General features: G+C 54.7%; 2 protein-coding genes and 1 long non-coding RNA gene across 5 annotated transcripts; 1 reads left to right on the forward strand and 2 right to left on the reverse strand.

The window, feature by feature from the left end:
• Positions 1–303: 303 nt before the first annotated feature.
• Positions 304–4,790, reverse strand: JMJD4 (jumonji domain containing 4). Of its 2 annotated transcripts, none has more exons than XM_072154550.1 (7): positions 4,520–4,790; positions 3,615–3,823; positions 3,020–3,185; positions 2,722–2,847; positions 2,389–2,632; positions 2,166–2,312; positions 304–1,937 (listed from the first exon to the last, which is right to left on the reverse strand). In XM_072154550.1, the coding sequence occupies exons 1-7, from the start codon at positions 4,585–4,587 to the stop codon at positions 1,662–1,664; spliced, it is 1,236 nt and encodes a 411-aa protein (XP_072010651.1). In that variant the 5' UTR covers positions 4,588–4,790; the 3' UTR covers positions 304–1,661. The 2 variants fall into 2 exon arrangements, with proteins under 2 accessions (XP_072010651.1, XP_072010652.1); XM_072154551.1 differs by lacking the exon at positions 4,520–4,790 and adding an exon at positions 4,031–4,512.
• On the forward strand, positions 4,585–24,093 carry SNAP47 (synaptosome associated protein 47). 2 transcript variants are annotated; one of them, XM_072154554.1, is made up of 5 exons: positions 4,585–4,730; positions 6,790–7,291; positions 14,033–14,493; positions 20,077–20,174; positions 22,444–24,093. In XM_072154554.1, the coding sequence occupies exons 2-5, from the start codon at positions 6,804–6,806 to the stop codon at positions 22,495–22,497; spliced, it is 1,101 nt and encodes a 366-aa protein (XP_072010655.1). In that variant the 5' UTR covers positions 4,585–4,730; positions 6,790–6,803; the 3' UTR covers positions 22,498–24,093. The 2 variants fall into 2 exon arrangements, with proteins under 2 accessions (XP_072010655.1, XP_072010654.1); XM_072154553.1 differs by lacking the exon at positions 22,444–24,093 and adding an exon at positions 21,263–22,430.
• LOC140133886 (uncharacterized) lies at positions 22,183–22,606 on the reverse strand. The gene is made up of 2 exons (XR_011855956.1): positions 22,479–22,606; positions 22,183–22,394 (listed from the first exon to the last, which is right to left on the reverse strand). It is a non-coding gene; the product is annotated as an uncharacterized lncRNA (long non-coding RNA).
• Positions 24,094–25,083: the final 990 nt, after the last annotated feature.

A 25,083-nucleotide genomic window follows, 5' to 3' on the forward strand; every position in this document is an offset into this window, starting at 1 on the left:
GCAAATACAGCAGAGCCGAGCGCGTATCTAATCCCATCCTGTGTGATACTGCCTGCTGAGCTGTGTATCTAATCCTGTCTGCTGAGCTGTGTATCTAATCCTATCCTGTGTGATACTGACTGCTGAGCTGTGTATCTAATCCTCTCCTGTGTGATACTGTCTGCTGAGCTGTGTATCTAATCCTCTCCTGTGTGATACTGTCTGCTGAGCTGTGTATCTATTCCCATCCTGTGTGATACTGTCTGCTGAGCTGTGTATCTAATCCTCTCCTGTGTGATACTGTCTGCTGAGCTGTGTATCTAATCCTCTCCTGTGTGATACTGTCTGCTGAGCTGTGTATCTATTCCCATCCTGTGTGATACTGTCTGCTGAGCTGTGTATCTAATCCTCTCCTGTGTGATACTGTCTGCTGAGCTGTGTATCTAATCCTATCCTGTGTGATACTGTCTGCTGAGCTGTGTATCTAATCCCATCCTGTGTGATACTGTCTGCTGAGCTGTGTATCCAATCCTCTCCTGTGTGATACTGCTGAGCTGTGTATCTAATCCCGTCCTGTGTGATACTGACTGCTGAGCTGTGTATCTAATCCTCTCCTGTGTGATACTGTCTGCTGAGCTGTGTATCTAATCCCATCCTGTGTGATACTGTCTGCTGAGCTGTGTATCCAATCCTCTCCTGTGTGATACTGCTGAGCTGTGTATCTAATCCCGTCCTGTGTGATACTGACTGCTGAGCTGTGTTTCTAATCCTCTCCTGTGGGATACTGTCTGCTGAGCTGTGTATCTAATCCTATCCTGTGTGATACTGTCTGCTGAGCTGTGTATCTAATCCTATCCTGTGTGATACTGACTGCTGAGCTGTGTATCTAATCCTATCCTGTGTGATACTGTCTGCTGAGCTGTGTATCTAATCCTATCCTGTGTCATACAGTCTGCTGAGCTGTGTATCTAATCCTCTCCTGGGTGATACTGCCTGCTGATCTGTGTATCTAATCCTCTCCTGTGTGATACTGCTGAGCTGTGTATCTAATCCCATCCTGTGTGATACTGCCTGCTGAACTGTGTATCTAATCCTATCCTGTGTGATACAGTCTGCTGAGCTGTGTATCTAATCCTATCCTGTGTGATACAGCCTGCTGAGCTGTGTATCTAATCCTATCCTGTGTGATACAGCCTGCTGAGCTGTGTATCTAATCCCACCCTGTGTGATACTGACTGCTGAGCTGTGTATCTAATTATATCATTTTGCAATACAGTCTCCCGTGTATCTAATCTCGTCCTGTGCGATACAGTCTCCCGTGTATCTCATCTCGTCCTGTGCGATACAGTCTCCCGTGTATCTCATCTTGTCCTGTGCGATAGTCTCCCGTGTATCTCATCTCGTCCTGTGCGATACAGTCTCCCGTGTATCTCATCTCGTCCTGTGTGATACAGTCTCCCGTGTATCTCATCTCGTCCTGTGCGATACAGTCTCCCGTGTATCTCATCTCGTCCTGTGCGATACAGTTTCCCGTGTATCTCATCTCGTCCTGTGCGATACAGTTTCCCGTGTATCTCATCTCGTCCTGTGCGATACAGTCTCCCGTGTATCTCATCTCGTCCTGTGCCATACAGTCTCCCGTGTATCTCATCCTGTGTGATACAGTCGGGTCCATGTCCGCTTTACTCCTCCTCCTTCCTCTCTGTGATCCTCCGGATGGCGCTCAGTAGATTTTCGGGTCGGGGGTTTAATGTTTTTGGGTCCAGTTTTTGGAAATCTTCGTTGTCCATTAATAGGAGCAGAACATCTGTGATCTTCCTGAGGTCGTACAGAAGGTGTTGGGGCCCCGGGGGCATGAGCTGGGGGCCCTGCAGAGCGTGGATCCTGTGTTCTGCGATGATCTGCAGGAAGGTGTAGAACTCAGCGTAGTCCATGCCGCAGCAGGATCTCAGGATTATCTGCAGGAGACAAGAGACCAATAGAAAAGGGGGACAGAGAGGGGGCCGGGGGCGGATCTGGGAGATGTCAGGGAGGATGAATTGTCTAATAGACAATGACATTGTAACCAATTAGAAATGCAACTTTCATCACTCGGAAGCTGTTAGCAAAAATTGTGAAAAATGAGCTGTGATTGGTCAGTGTGCATGTGGCTGGGATCAGTCTGCGCGCCTCCGGCGGTCTAGTACCTGGCAGTGCTGGTCCCAGTCCTCCATAGTTGTCCTCCACTCGCTGACCTCCCTCTGTGCAGCGCTCAGCTCCTCCTGCAGGAGGCTCCACATGGCCGCCACGTTGCAGCCATTCACCCAGTTGTGGTTGATGGAGATTGTGTCCTCCTAGAAGATGGGGGCAGAGTTAACCCTTTGAGCTCCGCAGTGCGGAGCTTCCTCTGTGTCTTATGATTGTCCTCACCAGATTGTAGACCTGATGGTGCCATCCGCTGGGCACAAAGATGATCTCCCCGGCCTCCTGGATCACCTCCATGGGTCGGGGGCCGTGGTTCTGGAGGGACTGGGCGGTCACGTCATATGGAAGGCGTCCGCTGGGATCACGGAGAAGATCCTCTGCACCGGGCGGGAACAGCAGCCATCGCTTCCGACCACAGATATTTGCCGACCAACTATAGGAGCGGAAGACGTCGGCGTGGAAAGGCGTCCTGAGGGCGGGGCAATGTGAATGTACCTGCACTGATACACTGTAACAAACTACAAGAAAGAACAGGAAATCCTATGACGCTGTACATACCAGGAGCCCGCGGGGCCCATATACACAAAGCGGTAGTCGTCCTTGCCAATGGCGTCCCAGTACTCGTTCAGCCAATCAGAGGAGAAGTAGACTGGAAGGTCATAGACGTCCTGACCCGAGAACTCCCTGCACAGAGGAGGAGACACAGAGGTCACACACGGGGGGAGGGGCAGGACTACTGCGAGGGAGGTACAGGACACTCCCGGGGGAGGGAGGTACAGCACACACAGGAACAGGACTCCTTGAACGGGGAGGGGCAGAGTCCTGGGGGAGGGGTGTAAGAACAGTCGCCTTGTACCTCCTCATGTGCCAGTCCTTCAGGTAGAGGCAGCCCCTGGGGGAGCGGTGGCCGTTCTCAATGTATTCCCTCCAGTAGGCGACATATTCTCGCAGGGGGAGGAGCTCTTTGGGGTTGGCGTTATATTCCTTCACATCACAATTTGCCACGGGAACAATGGCGTCACCTGAAATGAATCAAGTATGAAAATCAACGGCTGGTAACTGGATAATGACATCACCATGGCTCCGCCCACAACCAGTGACATCACATGACATAGTGAGGATCGGTTCTCCTGCCATGACTCCGCCCAGGACCAGTGATGACATCACATGACATAGCGAGGATCGGTTCTCCTGCCATGGCTCCGCCCAGGACCAGTGATGACATCACATGACATAGTGAGGATCGGTTCTCCCGCCATGGCTCCGCCCAGGACCAGTGATGACATCACATGACATAGCGAGGATCGGTTCTCCTGCCATGGCTCCGCCCAGGACCAGTGATGACATCACATGACATAGTGAGGATCGGTTCTCCTGCAATGGCTCCGCCCATGACCAGTGATGACATCACCGGGTGATTACTATAGATTACTGACCCCCACAGCACGTACCGTACACTTCCAGCAGGTGCGTCCAGTTGGGTTTGTTATCAGACGTGACCCAGGAGCGGCGGCTGCGCCAGGAGCGGGAGAATTCCGCGGAGAAGAGACACGGAGCGTTGGCGACCAGGAATCTACGGAAGAATTCATCGTAGCTGAACGCATCAGGGTCTCGTATCCGGGAAATAACGAGCGGCTTCTCCCCGGCCATAAGACACAACCTGCAGAATAGCAGAAGTTACCTCCATCCACTGTACACCAGGGGCCACAGGCTATTAGAAGGGCCCCGTGCCATATAATCAGGGGCTTCATATAAACCCTACAGATCAGGGCCCCTCTCCTGTGTGTCCTCTAGGGGCCCCTGGATGTATTAGGGCCCCTCTCCTGTGTGTCCTCTAGGAGCCCCTAGATGTATTATGCCCCCTCACCTGTGGGTCCTCTAGGGGCCCCTGGATGTATTAGGGCCCCTCTCCACTGTGTCCTCTAGGGGCCCCTGGATGTATTAGGGCCCCTCTCCTGTGTGTCCTCTAGGGGCCCCTGGATGCATTAGGGCCCCTCGCCTGTGTGTCCTCTAGGGGCCCCTGGATGCATTAGGGCCCCTCGCCTGTGTGTCCTCTAGGGGCCCCTGGATGTATTATGCCCCCTCTCCTGTGTGTCCTCTAGGGGCCCCTGGATGTCTTAGGGCCCCGCTCCTGTGTGTCCTCTAGGGGCCCCTGGATGTATTAGGGCCCCTCTCCTGTGTGTCCTCTAGGAGCCCCTGGATGTCTTAGGGCCCCTCTCCTGTGTGTCCTCTAGTGGCCCCTGGATGTATTATTATGGCCCCTATCCTGTGTGTCCTCTAGGGGCCCCTGGATGTCTTAGGGCTCCTCTCCTGTGTGTCCTCCCCCCAGGTCCCCGGTCTCGCTCCAAGCACTTACGGTTCCGCGGCGCTGCAGTTTCCGGGCGGATACATTTGCAGGCTGCACAAACCGGTCACGTGGTGCATACGATGACGTCACGATCTGCTTCTCCTGTATCATCGGAAAACCTGAAGCCCCGCCCATGGCACGGTCATGTGATGAGTAATAACACGTGACCACTGACAACACGGATACTGCAAGAGACATCTGTATCCGCACCTGTAACCAGGTAACTGCGAGGACCGGGGAGAGCGTGCGTGTACATGAATGAGGAGCGGGGAGAGCGTGCGTGTACATGAATGAGGAGCGGGGAGAGCGTGCGCGTGCGTGTACATGAATGAGGAGCGGGGAGAGCGTGCGCGTGCGTGTACATGAATGAGGAGCGGGGAGAGCGTGCGTGTACATGTGTGAGGAGCGGGGAGAGCGTGCGTGTACATGTGTGAGGAGCGGGGAGAGCGTGCGTGTACACGTGTGAGGAGCGGGGAGAGCGTGCGCGTACACGTGTGAGGAGCGGGGAGAGCGTGCGCGTACACGTGTGAGGAGCGGGGAGAGCGTGCGCGTACACGTGTGAGGAGCGGGGAGAGCGTGCGCGTACACGTGTGAGGAGAGGGGAGAGCGTGCGCGTACACGTGTGAGGAGCGGGGAGAGCGTGCGCGTACACGTGTGAGGAGCGGGGAGAGCATTCCCCGACCCCACATATCTATACAGAGGATTCCCCCGACCTCACACATCTATACAGAGGATTCCCCCGACCTCACACATCTATACAGAGGATTCCCGACCCCACACATCTATACAGAGGATTCCCCCGACCTCACACATCTATACAGAGGATTCCCCCGACCCCACACATCTATACAGAGGATTCCCCGACCCCACACATCTATACAGAGGATTCCCCGACCTCACACATCCATACAGAGGATTCCCCGACCCCACACATCTATACAGAGGATTCCCCCGACCCCACACATCTATACAGAGGATTCCCCGACCCCACACATCTATACAGAGGATTCCCCGACCCCACACATCTATACAGAGGATTCCCCCGACCCCACACATCTATACGGAGGATTCCCCGACCTCACACATCTATACAGAGGATTCCCGACCCCACACATCTATACAGAGGATTCCCCCGACCTCACACATCTATACAGAGGATTCCCCCGACCCCACACATCTATACAGAGGATTCCCCGACCCCACACATCTATACAGAGGATTCCCCGACCCCACACATCTATACAGAGGATTCCCCGACCTCACACATCTATACGGAGGATTCCCTGACCTCACACATCTATACAGAGGATTCCCCGACCCCACACATCTATACAGAGGATTCCCCGACCCCACACATCTATACAGAGGATTCCCCGACCACACACATCTATACAGAGGATTCCCCGACCCCACACATCTATACAGAGGATTCCCCGACCCCACACATCTATACAGAGGATTCCCCGACCCCACACATCTATACAGAGGATTCCCCGACCCCACACATCTATACAGAGGATTCCCCGACCTCACACATCTGTACAGAGGATTCCCCCGACCCCACACATCTATACAGAGGATTCCCCCGACCTCACACATCTATACAGAGGATTCCCTGACCTCACACATCTATACAGAGGATTCCCCGACCACACACATCTATACAGAGGATTCCCCGACCTCACACATCTGTACAGAGGATTCCCCCGACCCCACACATCTATACAGAGGATTCCCTGACCTCACACATCTATACAGAGGATTCCCCGACCTCACACATCTATGCAGAGGATTCCCCGACCACACACATCTATGCAGAGGATTCCTGACCTCACACATCTATACAGAGGATTCCCCCGACCCCACACATCTATACAGAGGATTCCCCGACCTCACACATCTATACAGAGGATTCCCCGACCCCACACATCTATACAGAGGATTCCCCCGACCTCACACATCTATACAGAGGATTCCCCTTCCTCACACATCTATACAGAGGATTCCCCCGACCCCACACATCTATACAGAGGATTCCCCTTCCTCACACATCTATACAGAGGATTCCCCTACCTGGATCGGGGGCGGTGCTATCTGGCGCGGGGGCGGTGCTATCTGGCGCGGGGGCGGTGCCATCTGGCTCGGGGGCGGTGCTATCTGGCTCGGGGGCGGTGCTATCTGGCTCGGGGGCGGTGCTATCTGGCTGGGGGGCGGTGCTATCTGAAGTCCATCCCTTGCTCCTCCCTGCTTTACACTGCGGCTGTCCCTGGTTTCTCTAGGATCTTGGACCCTGATGAGTAAAGGTCCTGCGCTCCAGACCTGGCCGGGCTCCTACTACCTGAGCAGCGAGAAGCGATGGCGCGCGGGGAGGCTGTCAGTGAGCACCACTCACCTGCGCTTCCAGGAGGAGGGAGCGGAGGAGGCGCTGCTCACCCTTCCCCTCTCCTCCATCACTGACATCAGGAAGGAGACCTCCAGCTACATCTTCAGCTCCATCACCGTACTGGAGCAGGGCGGAGCCAAGCACTGGTTCAGCTCACTCGCCCCCAGCAGGAACTCCGTCTACAGCGTCCTGGAGCACTTCTGGAGGGAGCGGCTGCTGTCCCCCCGGGGGGAGGGACCCCCCAACACCTCCAAGGGGAAGGAGCTGATCGGCATCGTGTCCGGCTCCCAGCATCGCATGGAGGACACCACCCGGGTACTGCACCACCAGGGGGAGCAACTGGGCAACATCATGACCGGGCTGAGCAAGATAGAGGGGGACATGGCCACCGTGGACAGGTAACTACTACCCCCATCATTGTAATCAGTGGTACTGCACCACCAGGGGGAGCCACATCATGACCGGACTGAGCAAGATAGAGGGGGACATGGCCACCGTGCACAGGTAACTACTACCCCCATCATTGTAATCAGTGGTACTGCACCGCCAGGGGGAGCCACATCATGAGTGGGCTGACAGAGATAGAGGGGGACATGGCCACCGTGGACAGGTAACTACTACCCCCATCATTGTAATCAGTGGTACTGCACCACCAGGGGGAGCCACATCATGAGCTGGCTGAGCAAGATAGAGGGGGACATGGCCACCGTGGACAGGTAACTACTACCCCCATCATTGTAATCAATGGTACTGCACCGCCAGGGGGAGCCACATCATGACCGGACTGAGCAAGATAGAGGGGGACGTGGCCACCGTGCACAGGTAACTACTACCCCCATCATTGTAATCAGTGGTACTGCACCGCCAGGGGGAGCCACATCATGACCGGACTGAGCAAGATAGAGGGGGACATGGCCACTGTGCACAGGTAACTACTACCCCCATCATTGTAATCAATGGTACTGCACCACCAGGGGGAGCCACATCATGACCGGACTGACAGAGATAGAGGGGGACATGGCCACCGTGCACAGGTAACTACTACCCCCATCATTGTAATCAGTGGTACTGCACCACCAGGGGGAGCCACGTCATGACCGGGCTGAGCAAGATAGAGGGGGACATGGCCACCGTGCACAGGTAACTACTACCCCCATCATTGTAATCAGTGGTACTGCACCACCAGGGGGAGCCACATCATGACCGGACTGACAGAGATGGAGGGGGACATGGCCACCGTGGACAGGTAACTACTACCCCCATCAGTGTAATCAGTGGTACTGCACCGCCAGGGGGAGCCACATCATGACCGGACTGACAGAGATAGAGGGGGACATGGCCACTGTGCACAGGTAACTACTACCCCCATCATTGTAATCAGTGGTACTGCACCACCAGGGGGAGCCACATCATGACCGGACTGAGCAAGATAGAGGGGGACATGGCCACCGTGGACAGGTAACTACTACCCCCATCAGTGTAATCAGTGGTACTGCACCACCAGGGGGAGCCACATCATGACCGAACTGAGCAAGATAGAGGGGGACATGGCCACCGTGGACAGGTAACTACTACCCCCATCAGTGTAATCAGTGGTACTGCACCACCAGGGGGAGCCACATCATGAGCGGGCTGAGCAAGATAGAGGGGGACATGGCCACCGTGCACAGGTAACTACTACCCCTATCATTGTAATCAGTGGTACTGCACCACCAGGGGGAGCCACATCATGACCGGACTGACAGAGATAGAGGGGGACATGGCCACCGTGGACAGGTAACTACTACCCCCATCATTGTAATCAGTGGTACTGCACCACCAGGGGGAGCCACATCATGACCGAACTGACAGAGATAGAGAGGGACATGGCCACCGTGGACAGGTAACTACTACCCCCATCATTGTAATCAGTGGTACTGCACCACCAGGGGGAGCCACATCATGACCGGACTGAGCAAGATAGAGGGGGACATGGCCACCGTGGACAGGTAACTACTACCCCCATCAGTGTAATCAGTGGTACTGCACCACCAGGGGGAGCCACATCATGACCGGACTGAGCAAGATAGAGGGGGACATGGCCACTGTGCACAGGTAACTACTACCCCCATCATTGTAATCAGTGGTACTGCACCACCAGGGGGAGCCACATCATGACCGAACTGACAGAGATAGAGGGGGACATGTAACTACTACCCCCATCAGTGTAATCAGTGGTACTGCATTACCAGGGGGAGCCACATCATGACCGGACTGACAGAGATAGAGGGGGACATGGCCACCGTGGACAGGTAACTACTACCCCCCATCATTGTAATCAGTGGTACTGCACCACCAGGGGGAGCCACATCATGACCGGACTGAGCAAGATAGAGGGGGACATGGCCACTGTGCACAGGTAACTACTACCCCCATCATTGTAATCAGTGGTACTGCACCGCCAGAGGGAGCCACATCATGACCGGACTGACAGAGATAGAGGGGGACATGGCCACCGTGCACAGGTAACTACTACCCCCATCATTGTAATCAGTGGTACTGCACCACCAGGGGGAGCCACGTCATGACCGGGCTGAGCAAGATAGAGGGGGACATGGCCACCGTGCACAGGTAACTACTACCCCCATCATTGTAATCAGTGGTACTGCACCACCAGGGGGAGCCACATCATGACCGGACTGACAGAGATGGAGGGGGACATGGCCACCGTGGACAGGTAACTACTACCCCCATCAGTGTAATCAGTGGTACTGCACCGCCAGGGGGAGCCACATCATGACCGGACTGACAGAGATAGAGGGGGACATGGCCACTGTGCACAGGTAACTACTACCCCCATCATTGTAATCAGTGGTACTGCACCACCAGGGGGAGCCACATCATGACCGGACTGAGCAAGATAGAGGGGGACATGGCCACCGTGGACAGGTAACTACTACCCCCATCAGTGTAATCAGTGGTACTGCACCACCAGGGGGAGCCACATCATGACCGGACTGAGCAAGATGGAGGGGGACATGGCCACTGTGCACAGGTAACTACTACCCCCATCATTGTAATCAGTGGTACTGCACCACCAGGGGGAGCCACATCATGACCGAACTGACAGAGATAGAGGGGGACATGTAACTACTACCCCCATCATTGTAATCAGTGGTACTGCACCACCAGGGGGAGCCACATCATGACCGGACTGACAGAGATAGAGGGGGACATGGCCACCGTGGACAGGTAACTACTACCCCCCATCATTGTAATCAGTGGTACTGCACCACCAGGGGGAGCCACATCATGACCGGACTGACAGAGATAGAGGGGGACATGGCCACTGTGCACAGGTAACTACTACCCCCATCATTGTAATCAGTGGTACTGCACCGCCAGGGGGAGCCACATCATGACCGGACTGAGCAAGATAGAGGGGGACATGGCCACCGTGCACAGGTAACTACTACCCCCATCATTGTAATCAGTGGTACTGCACCACCAGGGGGAGCCACATCATGACCGGACTGAGCAAGATAGAGGGGGACATGGCCACCGTGGACAGGTAACTACTACCCCCATCAGTGTAATCAGTGGTACTGCACCGCCAGGGGGAGCCACATCATGACCGGACTGAGCAAGATAGAGGGGGACATGGCCACCGTGGACAGGTAACTACTACCCCCATCATTGTAATCAGTGGTACTGCACCACCAGGGGGAGCCACATCATGACCGGACTGACAGAGATAGAGGGGGACATGGCCACTGTGGACAGGTAACTACTACCCCCATCAGTGTAATCAGTGGTACTGCACCGCCAGGGGGAGCCACATCATGACCGGACTGAGCAAGATAGAGTGGGACATGGCCACCGTGGACAGGTAACTACTACCCCCATCATTGTAATCAGTGGTACTGCACCACCAGGGGGAGCCACATCATGACCGGACTGAGCAAGATAGAGGGGGACATGGCCACTGTGCACAGGTAACTACTACCCCCATCATTGTAATCAGTGGTACTGCACCACCAGGGGGAGCCACATCATGACCGGACTGACAGAGATAGAGGGGGACATGGCCACTGTGCACAGGTAACTACTACCCCCATCATTGTAATCAGTGGTACTGCACCACCAGGGGGAGCCACATCATGACCGAACTGACAGAGATAGAGAGGGACATGGCCACCGTGGACAGGTAACTACTACCCCCATCATTGTAATCAGTGGTACTGCACCGCCAGGGGGAGCCACATCATGACCGGACTGACAGAGATAGAGGGGGACATGGCCACCGTGCACAGGTAACTACTACCCCCATCATTGTAATCAGTGGTACTGCACCACCAGGGGGAGCCACACCATGAGCGGGCTGAGCAAGATAGAGGGGGACATGGCCACCGTGCACAGGTAACTACTACCCCCATCAGTGTAATCAGTGGTACTGCACCACCAGGGGGAGCCACATCATGAGCTGGCTGAGCAAGATAGAGGGGGACATGGCCACCGTGGACAGGTAACTACTACCCCCATCAGTGTAATCAGTGGTACTGCACCACCAGGGGGAGCCACATCATGAGCTGGCTGAGCAAGATAGAGGGGGACATGGCCACTGTGGACAGGTAACTACTACCCCCATCAGTGTAATCAGTGGTACTGCACCACCAGGGGGAGCCACATCATGACCGGACTAAGCAAGATAGAGGGGGACATGGCCACCGTGCACAGGTAACTACTACCCCCATCATTGTAATCAGTGGTACTGCACCACCAGGGGGAGCCACGTCATGACCGGACTGAGCAAGATAGAGGGTGACATGGCCACTGTGCACAGGTAACTACTACCCCCATCATTGTAATCAGTGGTACTGCACCGCCAGGGGGAGCCACATCATGACCGGACTGACAGAGATAGAGGGGGACATGGCCACTGTGCACAGGTAACTACTACCCCCATCATTGTAATCAGTGGTACTGCACCACCAGGGGGAGCCTCATCATGACCGGACTGACAGAGAGAGGGGGACATGGCCACTGTGCACAGGTAACTACTACCCCCATCATTGTAATCAGTGGTACTGCACCACCAGGGGGAGCCACATCATGAGCTGGCTGAGCAAGATAGAGGGGGACATGGCCACTGTGGACAGGTAACTACTACCCCCATCAGTGTAATCAGTGGTACTGCACCACCAGGGGGAGCCACATCATGACCGGACTAAGCAAGATAGAGGGGGACATGGCCACCGTGCACAGGTAACTACTACCCCCATCATTGTAATCAGTGGTACTGCACCACCAGGGGGAGCCACGTCATGACCGGACTGAGCAAGATAGAGGGTGACATGGCCACTGTGCACAGGTAACTACTACCCCCATCATTGTAATCAGTGGTACTGCACCGCCAGGGGGAGCCACATCATGACCGGACTGACAGAGATAGAGGGGGACATGGCCACTGTGCACAGGTAACTACTACCCCCATCATTGTAATCAGTGGTACTGCACCACCAGGGGGAGCCACGTCATGAGCTGGCTGAGCAAGATAGAGGGGGACATGGCCACTGTGCACAGGTAACTACTACCCCCATCATTGTAATCAGTGGTACTGCACCACCAGGGGGAGCCACGTCATGACCGAACTGACAGAGATAGAGGGGGACATGGCCACTGTGCACAGGTAACTACTACCCCCATCATTGTAATCAGTGGTACTGCACCACCAGGGGGAGCCACGTCATGACCGAACTGACAGAGATAGAGGGGGACATGGCCACTGTGCACAGGTAACTACTACCCCCATCATTGTAATCAGTGGTACTGCACCACCAGGGGGAGCCACGTCATGACCGAACTGACAAGAGATAGAGGGGGACATGGCCACCGTGCACAGGTATCTACTACCCCCATCATTGTAATCAGTGGTACTGCACCACCAGGGGGAGCCACATCATGACCGGGCTGACAGAGATAGAGGGGGACATGGCCACCGTGCACAGGTAACTACTACCCCCATCATTGTAATCAGTGGTACTACACCACCAGGGGGAGCCACATCATGAGCGGGCTGACAGAGATAGAGGGGGACATGGCCACCGTGCACAGGTAACTACTACCCCCATCATTGTAATCAGTGGTACTGCACCACCAGGGGGAGCCACGTCATGACCGGACTGACAGAGATAGAGGGGGACATGGCCACCGTGCACAGGTAACTACTACCCCCATCAGTGTAATCAGTGGTACTGCACCGCCAGGGGGAGCCACGTCATGACCGGACTGACAGAGATAGAGGGGGACATGGCCACCGTGCACAGGTAACTACTACCCCCATCATTGTAATCAGTGGTACTGCACCACCAGGGGGAGCCACGTCATGACCGGACTGACAGAGATAGAGGGGGACATGGCCACCGTGCACAGGTAACTACTACCCCCATCATTGTAATCACTGACTCATCCTGAGCCTCCTGGTGCATGATTGGAATGCCAGAGCTGCAGAGTGTGTGGTCATTCCTTGTCCTCCTCATCCCTGCAGTCATTTCCCTTTCAGTAACGTTGGAAAGTTGGGTGTGATGTCATCCGCTTTGCTTGACCTCAGGGGTGAGGACACATCCGCTTCCTCTCATGAATCAGGGGGCGCAGGATGAGCTCTCTTGTGTGGGGTCAGGGCCGCCATGTTCATACAGTTTACTCCAGGCCCAGGGAAGGGGTTAATAATTCAGACCCCTGAAGGGTTAACACATCAGGTTATGTACATCATCAGGGAATACATCCTGTAACTACCATGCAGGAGTCCGGGAAAGCTGGGTAGCAAAGCCCTCTGGAATCTAATGTATTATTGGTAGTCACTCAGCTTTCCTGGGCCGCTGATAGGGGGATGTGTATGTGTTACTTCATCAGAAGTCTGGGAAAGCTGGGTGAGCACAAGTGATGTAATTTTGGTAGTCACAGAACTTTCCTGGACCCCTGATAGGGGGATGTGTATGTGTTACTCCTTCAGGAGTCTGGGAAAGCTGGGTGAGTACATGTGATGTGATGTATTACTGGTAGTCACTCCACTTTGTGGACCCCTGAGAGGGGGATGTGTACGTGTTACTCTGTCAGGAGTCTGGGAAAGCTGGGTGAGCTCCTGTGTTGTCCCCCTGCAGGATGCTGTCGGTCCTGGAGTCCCCCTCCTGGTGGCCGTTCAGTCGGAGTCTCTGGAAGAGATCAGCGTCTAAGGAGTCGCCGGCCCAGAGGGATGTGAGGGACGCGGTCATCACTACTATCCCCATCGTCTTCTCCCGTCACCCTGACCCCACGCTCCGGCCGGGTCACCTGACCCTCCTGCTGTCCGCCCTGGAGGTGTGTGACTGCGAGCAGCGCCCCCTGCAGCGATACCAGCGCCAGGACGTGGACGACATCCGGGTGCTGAGCGGCCATGAGATGAGCGTGCGGCAGAGGAACATCGGGCGACCCGACCTCACCTACCGGGTCATCTCTGCCCGACTGCCCCACGTCCTGCCACTGCTGCTGCAGCAGTACAGCAAGAAGGTGGAGCTCACCCCCGAGGCCGCAGGCTACAGCGACAGCTCCTCCCCCCAAGACAAGAGTCCAGGCTGGCAGACAGGTAGGTCTCTAGTCACACCCAGAGCTGCCGCAGTCACAATGCCACTCATACTCTAGTCACACCCAGAGCTGCACCTGTATCTTATCCCTCATACACAGCCGCAGTCACAATGCCACTCATACTCTAGTCACACCCAAAGCTGCACCTGTATCTTATTCCTCATACACAGCCGCAGTCACAATGCCACTCGTACTCTAGTCACACCCAAAGCTGCACCTGTATCTTATTCCTCATACACAGCCGCAGTCACAATGCCACTCGTACTCTAGTCACACCCAGAGCTGCACCTGTATCTTATCCCTCATACACAGCCGCAGTCACAATGCCACTCATACTCTAGTCACACCCAGAGCTGCACCTGTATCTTATTCCTCATACACAGCCCCAGTCACAATGCCACTCATACTCTAGTCACACCCAGAGCTGCACTTGTGTATTATTCTCTCATCTCTTGCATCTGATTTGGGTGTGGATGGTTCAGCCCCCAGTGGGTGCCCTTGGAGGTGGGTGACACGACCTCTGCTGTGTGACGGCCGCTGAAGATCCCATCCTGTGTAATCTCACAGCTGAGGGTCTGTTATGTCTGTATATTATCTGCACTGGATACATCTGCATTCTGTTCATGAAGCAGGCGGCTCAGGATGAGCAGAGATGCAGCTTCCTCCTGCAGAACACAATATGTGACCTCCCCGTGTCCTGTACATGTAGGTCACGATCCTCCCAAATCCTGCACCAGTCACCGCTGCAGCAGCCAATAGTCACAGCTCCATGTACCCCGGCCCTGAGCGGCTCTCCCAGCGAGCCCAGCACTGGGGCAGGAGGAGGGATGGATAGCACTCCATCCCCCCAGAGCCCAGCAATAAACAGGACAAAGGTGTGAAGACGTATGGGGCCGCAGCTCTGGATGTGACTAGAGGATAAGAGTTTACAATGTAACAACTACAGCAATATTTCAGGGCTGACGGCTGCAGTGCAATCATTAACCAGCGCAGCGCCACAGCCCTTTCATCCTCACACCTGCCGCTCCCGGTAATGACCGCCGCGTCCTTGTGCTCCTGACACCTTCATCCCCACCGCCTCTGCAGCCATGATAAATAATAGCAATATGTAACAAGTCTGCAATCCCCCTCCCCCAATCCTGACTACAGCCGGGCACGTTGTCAGAGCTGCACCCCAATAACCAGCAGCCCCGCTCCTCGCCCCCAATACTGACTACAGCCGGGCACGTTGTCAGAGCTGCACCCCAATAACCAGCAGCCCCGCTCCTCGCCCCCAATACTGACTACAGCCGGGCACGTTGTCAGAGCTGCACCCCAATAACCAGCAGCCCCGCTCCTCGCCCCCAATACTGGCTACAGCCGGGCACGTTGTCAGAGCTGCACCCCAATAACCAGCAGCCCCGCTCCTCGCCCCCAATACTGACTACAGCCGGGCACGTTGTCAGAGCTGCACCCCAATAACCAGCAGCCCCGCTCCTCGCCCCCAATCCTGACTACAGCCGGGCACGTTGTCAGAGCTGCACCCCAATAACCAGCAGCCCCGCTCCTCGCCCCCAATACTGACTACAGCCGGGCACGTTGTCAGAGCTGCACCCCAATAACCAGCAGCCCCGCTCCTCGCCCCCAATACTGACTACAGCCGGGCACGTTGTCAGAGCTGCACCCCAATAACCAGCAGCCCCGCTCCTCGCCCCCAATACTGACTACAGCCGGGCACGTTGTCAGAGCTGCGCCCCAATAACCAGCAGCCCCGCTCCTCGCCCCCAATACTGACTACAGCCGGGCACGTTGTCAGAGCTGCGCCCCAATAACCAGCAGCCCCGCTCCTCGCCCCCAATACTGACTACAGCCGGGCACGTTGTCAGAGCTGCGCCCCAATAACCAGCAGCCCCGCTCCTCGCCCCCAATACTGACTACAGCCGGGCACGTTGTCAGAGCTGCGCCCCAATAACCAGCAGCCCCGCTCCTCGCCCCCAATACTGACTACAGCCGGGCACGTTGTCAGAGCTGCGCCCCAATAACCAGCAGCCCCGCTCCTCGCCCCCAATACTGACTACAGCCGGGCACGTTGTCAGAGCTGCGCCCCAATAACCAGCAGCCCCGCTCCTCGCCCCCAATACTGACTACAGCCGGGCACGTTGTCAGAGCTGCGCCCCAATAACCAGCAGCCCCGCTCCTCGCCCCCAATACTGACTACAGCCGGGCACGTTGTCAGAGCTGCGCCCCAATAACCAGCAGCCCCGCTCCTCGCCCCCAATCCTGACTACAGCCGGGCACGTTGTCAGAGCTGCACCCCAATAACCAGCAGCCCCGCTCCTCGCCCCCAATCCTGACTACAGCCGGGCACGTTGTCAGAGCTGCACCCCAATAACCAGCAGCCCCGCTCCTCGCCCCCAATCCTGACTACAGCCGGGCACGTTGTCAGAGCTGCACCCCAATAACCAGCAGCCCCGCTCCTCGCCCCCAATACTGACTACAGCCGGGCACGTTGTCAGAGCTGCGCCCCAATAACCAGCAGCCCCGCTCCTCGCCCCCAATACTGACTACAGCCGGGCACGTTGTCAGAGCTGCGCCCCAATAACCAGCAGCCCCGCTCCTCGCCCCCAATCCTGACTACAGCCGGGCACGTTGTCAGAGCTGCGCCCCAATAACCAGCAGCCCCGCTCCTCGCCCCCAATACTGACTACAGCCGGGCACATTGTCAGAGCTGCACCCCAATAACCAGCAGCCCCACTCCTCGCCCCCAATCCTGACTACAGCCGGGCACGTTGTCAGAGCTGCACCCCAATAACCAGCAGCCCCGCTCCTCGCCCCCAATCCTGACTACAGCCGGGCACGTTGTCAGAGCTGCACCCCAATAACCAGCAGCCCCGCTCCTCGCCCCCAATACTGACTACAGCCGGGCACGTTGTCAGAGCTGCACCCCAATAACCAGCAGCCCCGCTCCTCGCCCCCAATACTGGCTACAGCCGGGCACGTTGTCAGAGCTGCACCCCAATAACCAGCAGCCCCGCTCCTCGCCCCCAATACTGACTACAGCCGGGCACGTTGTCAGAGCTGCGCCCCAATAACCAGCAGCCCCGCTCCTCGCCCCCAATACTGACTACAGCCGGGCACGTTGTCAGAGCTGCGCCCCAATAACCAGCAGCCCCGCTCCTCGCCCCCAATACTGACTACAGCCGGGCACATTGTCAGAGCTGCGCCCCAATAACCAGCAGCCCCGCTCCTCGCCCCCAATCCTGACTACAGCCGGGCACGTTGTCAGAGCTGCGCCCCAATAACCAGCAGCCCCGCTCCTCGCCCCCAATCCTGACTACAGCCGGGCACGTTGTCAGAGCTGCACCCCAATAACCAGCAGCCCCGCTCCTCGCCCCCAATCCTGACTACAGCCGGGCACGTTGTCAGAGCTGCACCCCAATAACCAGCAGCCCCGCTCCTCGCCCCCAATACTGACTACAGCCGGGCACGTTGTCAGAGCTGCACCCCAATAACCAGCAGCCCCGCTCCTCGCCCCCAATACTGACTACAGCCGGGCACGTTGTCAGAACTGCACCCCAATAACCAGCAGCCCCGCTCCTCGCCCCCAATACTGACTACAGCCGGGCACGTTGTCAGAGCTGCACCCCAATAACCAGCAGCCCCGCTCCTCGCCCCCAATACTGACTACAGCCGGGCACGTTGTCAGAGCTGCACCCCAATAACCAGCAGCCCCGCTCCTCGCCCCCGGGGTCCATCACTCTCTGGATACAGTGATATCAGCTGTGACGTGTATGAGGGATCATGGAGACTGCACCCAGAGAGACAGAGAGAGACTGCACCCAGAGAGACAGAGAGAGACTGCACCCAGAGAGACAGAGAGAGACTGCACCCAGAGACTGCACCCAGAGAAAGAGACTGCACCCAGAGAGACAGAGAGAGAGACTGCACCCAGAGAGACAGAGAGAGAGACTGCACCCAGAGAGACAGAGAGAGAGACTGCACCCAGAGAGAGAGAGACTGCACCCAGAGAGAGAGAGACTGCACCCAGAGAGAGAAAGAGAGAGACTGCACCCAGAGAGAGAAAGAGAGAGACTGCACCCAGAGAGAGAAAGAGAGAGACTGCACCCAGAGAGAGAAAGAGAGAGACTGCACCCAGAGAGAGAAAGAGAGAGACTGCACCCAGAGAGAGAAAGAGAGAGACTGCACCCAGAGAGAGAAAGAGAGAGACTGCACCCAGAGAGAGAAAGAGAGAGACTGCACCCAGAGAGAGAAAGAGAGAGACTGCACCCAGAGAGAGAAAGAGAGAGACTGCACCCAGAGACAGAAAGAGAGAGACTGCACCCAGAGACAGAAAGAGAGAGACTGCACCCAGAGACAGAAAGAGAGAGACTGCACCCAGAGAAAGAGAGAGACTGCACCCAGAGAAAGAGAGAGACTGCACCCAGAGACTGCACCCAGAGATAGAGAGAGACTGCACCCAGAGACTGAACCCAGAGACAGAGAGAGACTGCACCCAGAGACAGAGAGAGACTGCACCCAGAGATAGAGAGAGACTGCACCCAGAGACTGAACCCAGAGACAGAGAGAGACTGCACCCAGAGACAGAGAGAGACTGCACCCAGAGACAGAGAGAGACTGCACCCAGAGACAGAGAGAGACTGCACCCAGAGACTGCACCCAGAGACAGAGAGAGACTGCACCCAGAGACAGAGAGAGACTGCACCCAGAGACAGAGAGAGACTGAACCCAGAGACAGAGAGAGACTGCACCCAGAGATAGAGAGACTGCACCCAGAGATAGAGAGACTGCACCCAGAGACTGCACCCAGAGACAGAGAGAGACTGCACCCAGAGACAGAGAGAGACTGCACCCAGAGACTGCACCCAGAGACAGAGAGAGACTGCACCCAGAGACAGAGAGAGACTGCACCCAGAGACAGAGAGAGACTGCACCCAGAGACAGAGAGAGACTGCACCCAGAGACAGAGAGAGACTGCACCCAGAGACAGAGAGAGACTGCACCCAGAGACAGAGAGAGACTGCACCCAGAGACAGAGAGAGACTGCACCCAGAGACAGAGAGAGACTGCACCCAGAGACAGAGAGAGACTGCACCCAGAGACAGAGAGAGACTGCACCCAGAGACAGAGAGAGACTGCACCCAGAGACAGAGAGAGACTGCACCCAGAGACAGAGAGAGACTGCACCCAGAGACAGAGAGAGACTGCACCCAGAGACAGAGAGAGACTGCACCCAGAGACAGAGAGAGACTGCACCCAGAGACAGAGAGAGACTGCACCCAGAGACAGAGAGAGACTGCACCCAGAGACTGCACAGGAGGAGGACACTTTTTCTGATGCACTCTATTCTGTTTTCATCCTGATCCTGCTGGTTCATGTATGAACTTTTGAATATACAGTAGAGACTGAGACCAAGCCAGAGATAGAGGCAGTGATTGCAAATAGTACACATTTCTTTCATACTGTTCAGGGTCTCTGGCGAGCTGGGTGACTTTGCAGCTTCTGTAAATCGCTTCTTCCCTGCAGTGTCGCTGTGCCTGCACTAGGTGGCGCTTTCTATTTTTCATGTTATTTTTTTCTCCTGTAGATTCCTGGTTCCTGGACACCATTGTCAGATCTGAAGGAGCCGAGGTCATGACCCAGGACCATGAGGTCACCGACACTGAAGTGCAGGAGCTTCGGAAGGTAACGCGTGACATAACCAGCAGTACAGGGGTTCCACAGCGCTGCACAGAGCCGCCAGATCAGTCCCTACACCTACCAGTATGTTATGGAGTGTGGGAGGAAACCGGAGGAGCTGGAGAAAACAGAAGCCGCCGCGCTCCTAGCGTGTAATGCTAACCACTGAGCCACCGTGCTCCTAGCGTGTAATGCTAACCGCTGAGCCACCGTGCTCCTAGCGTGTAATGCTAACCACTGAGCCACCGTGCTCCTAGCGTGTAATGCTAACCGCTGAGCCACCGTTTCGCCCTATAGGACACGGATGGTTTTCAGCTGCTGATGTTAGTTATTTTTGACAGACAGATCTGGTTCTTTGTATGTCGGGTACAAAGCTCCAGAGCTGCAGCGATGTGGGGTAAAATGCTGCCGCCGGCAGCCACCACTAGGGGGAGCTCACGGCATGTAGTCTATACATCACAGTACAAGGTGAGCTCCCCCTAGTGGTCACTGCAGTACTTTATCCCACTACTCTATGCAGAGGGTTTGGAGCTTTGTGTCATATGACCTGATGTCCGGCAGTCGTCAGGTGCGAGAGATGAAAGAGCGGCCGCTGCCTGTCGCCTCGTAAATCACCCGGAAAATCCAAGGTCGTAGTCACAGGTGCGGGGGAGATAAGCGTCACCTCTTATCTGATTAATATCTGCTGTCGGCCGCGCTCCCTCTGATGTCCGGGGCCGGCCGCGCTCCCTCTGATGTCCGGGGCCGGCCGCGCTCCCTCTGATGTCCGGGGCCGGCCGCGCTCCCTCTGATGTCCGGGGCCGGCCGCGCTCCCTCTGATGTCCGGGGCCGGCCGCGCTCCCTCTGATGTCCGGGGCCGGCCGCGCTCCCTCTGATGTCCGGGGCCGGCCGCGCGCACGGGGGCATCACACACCGGCCGCCATTAGTAACAATTAGTAACGTCCCCCACTAAAAGTATCATTTTTTACAATCTTTGGCTACAGAGAAACATTTGTAATCATTTTGTGTGTGAAGTGGTATGATCCACCCCCCTTTATGTCATATGGTCCGGTCCTTGGTTATATCCTCCAATAATCATGCGCTATTTTCGGCAGATCCTCACTAGGCTGAAGAGCATGGCGCTGGAGGCGGAGGATGAGCTGGAGCGCCAGGGCGAGGCGCTGGATGAGATCACGAGCTCCGCGGACAGATCCATCCTCAAAGTGGACAAGCAAACGCGGAGGATGCGGAACCTGCTATGAAAAGCCCAGACCAACATGGCCGCCAGGGAAGCCCCGCCCTCTCTGCCGGCAGAAAGGAGGACAATTGGAAAAGGGACATTCAGGGGAAAATATCTGAACAGTTCTGATGTTCGTTAATTTATTAATTGTAATTAATATTTATGGAATGTTTGTAATTAAAACCAATGATCCCAATGCAAGGGAGCGGTGATGGCGGCATCAGAGGGGTCGTCACCCAGCTCTATACAGGTGGTGACCCCTCCCCGGTCACTATAATCCCCCCGTAACCTCATGGAGCTCTACCTTCCCTCCACTGAAAAAACTGCTTTCCATAGGAGAAGATCTGCCGGAGCATTAGGAGTAGACATAAAAGATCGACTTCTAGTAGTTCTAACGCCTCAAGAAGACTGAATTCCCAGAGCAGGAAACCTTCATCCAGAGGAGACCTAGAAGAAGACCTCATTCCCAAAAAATACCGGACCTCAGGAGAAGACGTGGACCTGCAGAAACGCACAGAGAGCTCTCACCCTCCCCCCGCTGTCCCTACTCGCCCATCCCACCCTGAGCAGTAGGTGACAAACAGATAAATACGGCTCAAAACCAAGAGGACAATGCAGTACAGAATCAGGACACCAATGTATAGTCAGAAGACAAGAAAGAGTCAGAAGATCAAATATAGAAGTCCATATTTTGTGTGGAAATGATGGAATGTTGTATAAATGTGCGTTCTGTTCCTGATGTAAGAATGCAGGTTGTGGATGTACACGGATGTGGTGCACTTTTTGCAGATGCTCAGTAGTGAAGCTCCGCCCCTACAGATGAGTGGGCGGAGTCTGGGATAACGAGCACTCGCCCCGGCACTGCCGGACAGTCCAGAGAATCGGGATGCAGGTGAATACTCGGCCGATCTGAAGGTTCAATAAACTCTGCATAAATCAAAGGTCCGGTGTGTGTTCTCTCTGCGCTGCTTTACGGTGTAGTTTGTTTTTTCTATGAGCTCATGTTTCTATAATAATAATAATAATAATAATAATAATAATATCTTATCCCCAAAGGAAACTACAGATCAGAGGGGAAGGAATGCACTTACCTTACATCTGCTAGAGTGAGCAGGAAAGCTGATGAAGGTAGGACTGCCCCGTGTGTGTTCTCTGTGCACTGCTGTATGTGTTAGTTTGCTTGTCCTCATGTTTGGAGCTGCTCTGATGGAGTCTATACACTGCACACGGCACAAGAGGGGACAACTCCGAGTCAGTAATAAAGAAACCCACATGAAAAGGTACAATAGGAGCCGAGCCGCCACGTTATCTCCCACCGCTACACTGCGCAGCATTAAGATGTAAAGCACTTAATCATCAAAACTGACTGTTCACGAGGCAATTCCTCGAGATCCGGGAATGGTTAGAGGTCGTGTGCCGGCAGAGGTCATATAATGGCAGAGGTCGTGTGACGGCGGAGGTCATGTGACAGTCTGGGGGAGATGTGTACAAGGTCGGAGGGATTTGCAATAAGGAGGCTATCACTCCGTTATACAGCGCCAGGCCGTATCCTGTGGGCAGCTCCTGATTGGAGCCCATGTCATCCTACAACAAGACAATGACCCAAAGCCTCCAAATTCTGCAGAACTATTCAGGGAAGAAGCAGCAGCTGGTATCTATCTGTAATGGAGCGACCCGGTCACCAGATCTCTGCCCCATTGAGCTGTTGTGGGAGCAGCATAACCGTATGGTGCAAAAAGTGCCCATCAAAGCCGATCCAACTTGTGGGAGGAGCTTCTGGAAGAAGGGGGGGGGGGGATTTCTCCAGATGACCTCTGCAAATCACTAGCTAAAAGCCAAAGGTCAGTGATGCTGGAACTGCAGCAAAGGAACGTTCTCTGATGGAAGAAGTAAATTATTATTTCAAATGAAAAAAATTGTCAAGCCTTGTCAATGTCTGGACGATATTTTCTATTCATTTTACAACTAATCTGAAAAATAAAAGTATGGGTTTTCATGGAAAACACAAAATTGTCTGGGTGGTCCCAAACTTTTGAATGGTAGTGTATATTTTCCCTCCATCTTCAGGACAGAGACAGAGAGAGAGCACAATGTCCATCTGACGGAGGCCGATAGCAGGGGGAAGACTGCTATATAGAGGAGCAAGGAGCAAGATTCGGGTAACTAATCCAATTGCAGAAGGGCTTTAAATTGCCAACCCTACAACATATCAAAAGCTTTTTTTTATATGGCAGTTACTCTTTAAGTGTCTGCAGCCTAGAAAGACAGGAGACAGACCGGTGTGGTGAAAATCAGTTACAACCAGGATACAAACAAGACAGAGTTCAGACTACAGCAGGACAGAATGCGCATCATGTTCTGTCCCAGAAACCTGAACGGGGACAGATGTTACAAACCCTATGCTCACCACGTCAGGACACCAATCTGAAAAACACTGAATGATGGATGAAAGAACTCCCCCTGAGCCCCCAGAAACTGGGTAACCAAAAGGAAAGGTCCGAAGGAGGAAATCAGATGTATCCTGTCTCACGGCCGGGGCACAGGATTCTAGACGTGATAGGAGATATGGAGCCAAACCAGAAGATCCAGGAGGAACAGGGAGACTGGTGTAACTAGGTGAGAGGCCAAAAAGTTATGTGGACGGGCAAAAAAAGATGTGCAAAACCACTAAGGTCCATCTAGGGTGTGATGTAGGGTCATCAGTAAGGGATCAGGCGATGTTAGACATCCGTGAGATGTTCCATGAGATGTTCTGACAGGGATCTCCACCAAGGTCTTCCTGCTCCTGTCTTTCTTCTTCCTTGTCGAGGTGTCGGCTCGGCACAGTTTATTGGTATTCGGGAGATGACGATGTTGATGGAAATCCTCTTATTTCTTATTTAGCTCAAGACTTGCCACCTGCATCAGCAGCCAATGACGGGTCACAGGGTTCAGCGACCATCGCGGGTCACCACCATATTGTCCCATGTACAAGGTACGGCACAGCCACCGCCTTGTGCCGAGGTACAAGTCTCTATACATTGGAGCTGAATCTACGTCTTGAGCTCCTGGTGCTCGTTCAAGCAGATGTCCTGATCCTCTCCCTCGTAGAAAGAAGAAACCTCCCGGATAATATTGGACCAAATAAGGACCAAGGCTACAGAACCTCACCAGGAAATCCTGGATCCAAGCATCTTAGCTTCATGACAAAAACTATAGAAAGAAATTCACAATCTAAAAAATCCTCGTCTGCCGCCCACAATCCTCTGCTCTTGTCTACAGAGGGACATCGCATCAAAAATAGGGACAATTGGGCAACTTTTTTCTCGATGAAGTGTCCTGATTGGGTTTTATAAGACAGGATTGACAGGACTGGATCAGATATTCGTGGGTGTTGACCTTCAGAGTAGATATTACGGGGTCTGTTCTTCAGACTTCAGGATGAGACAAACCAGAGAATCCGGGTTGTTGGGGTTGTGCCTCCTTTTAGTTAGTGCTATAAAAATGATGAGTTTTGTCTGGATTTTTGCGGCACGGGTTTAGACCTCATTGATGAAGCTGCACCCCTCGTCACTCACCAGTCACAAAAAAGTGTCCGAAAACTGAAATGTTTTGATAATTGTGACTTTAAAAAAAGGAACAAATTTTCTATCTTTAAATAAGAAAATTTTTTCTAAGTGGGGAGGCCGGCACTTACCTACTCCCCGCCTTAGGTTA

The sequence above is a fragment of the Engystomops pustulosus genome, chromosome 5 (assembly GCF_040894005.1).
Source record: "Engystomops pustulosus chromosome 5, aEngPut4.maternal, whole genome shotgun sequence".
NCBI lineage: Eukaryota > Metazoa > Chordata > Amphibia > Anura > Leptodactylidae > Engystomops > Engystomops pustulosus.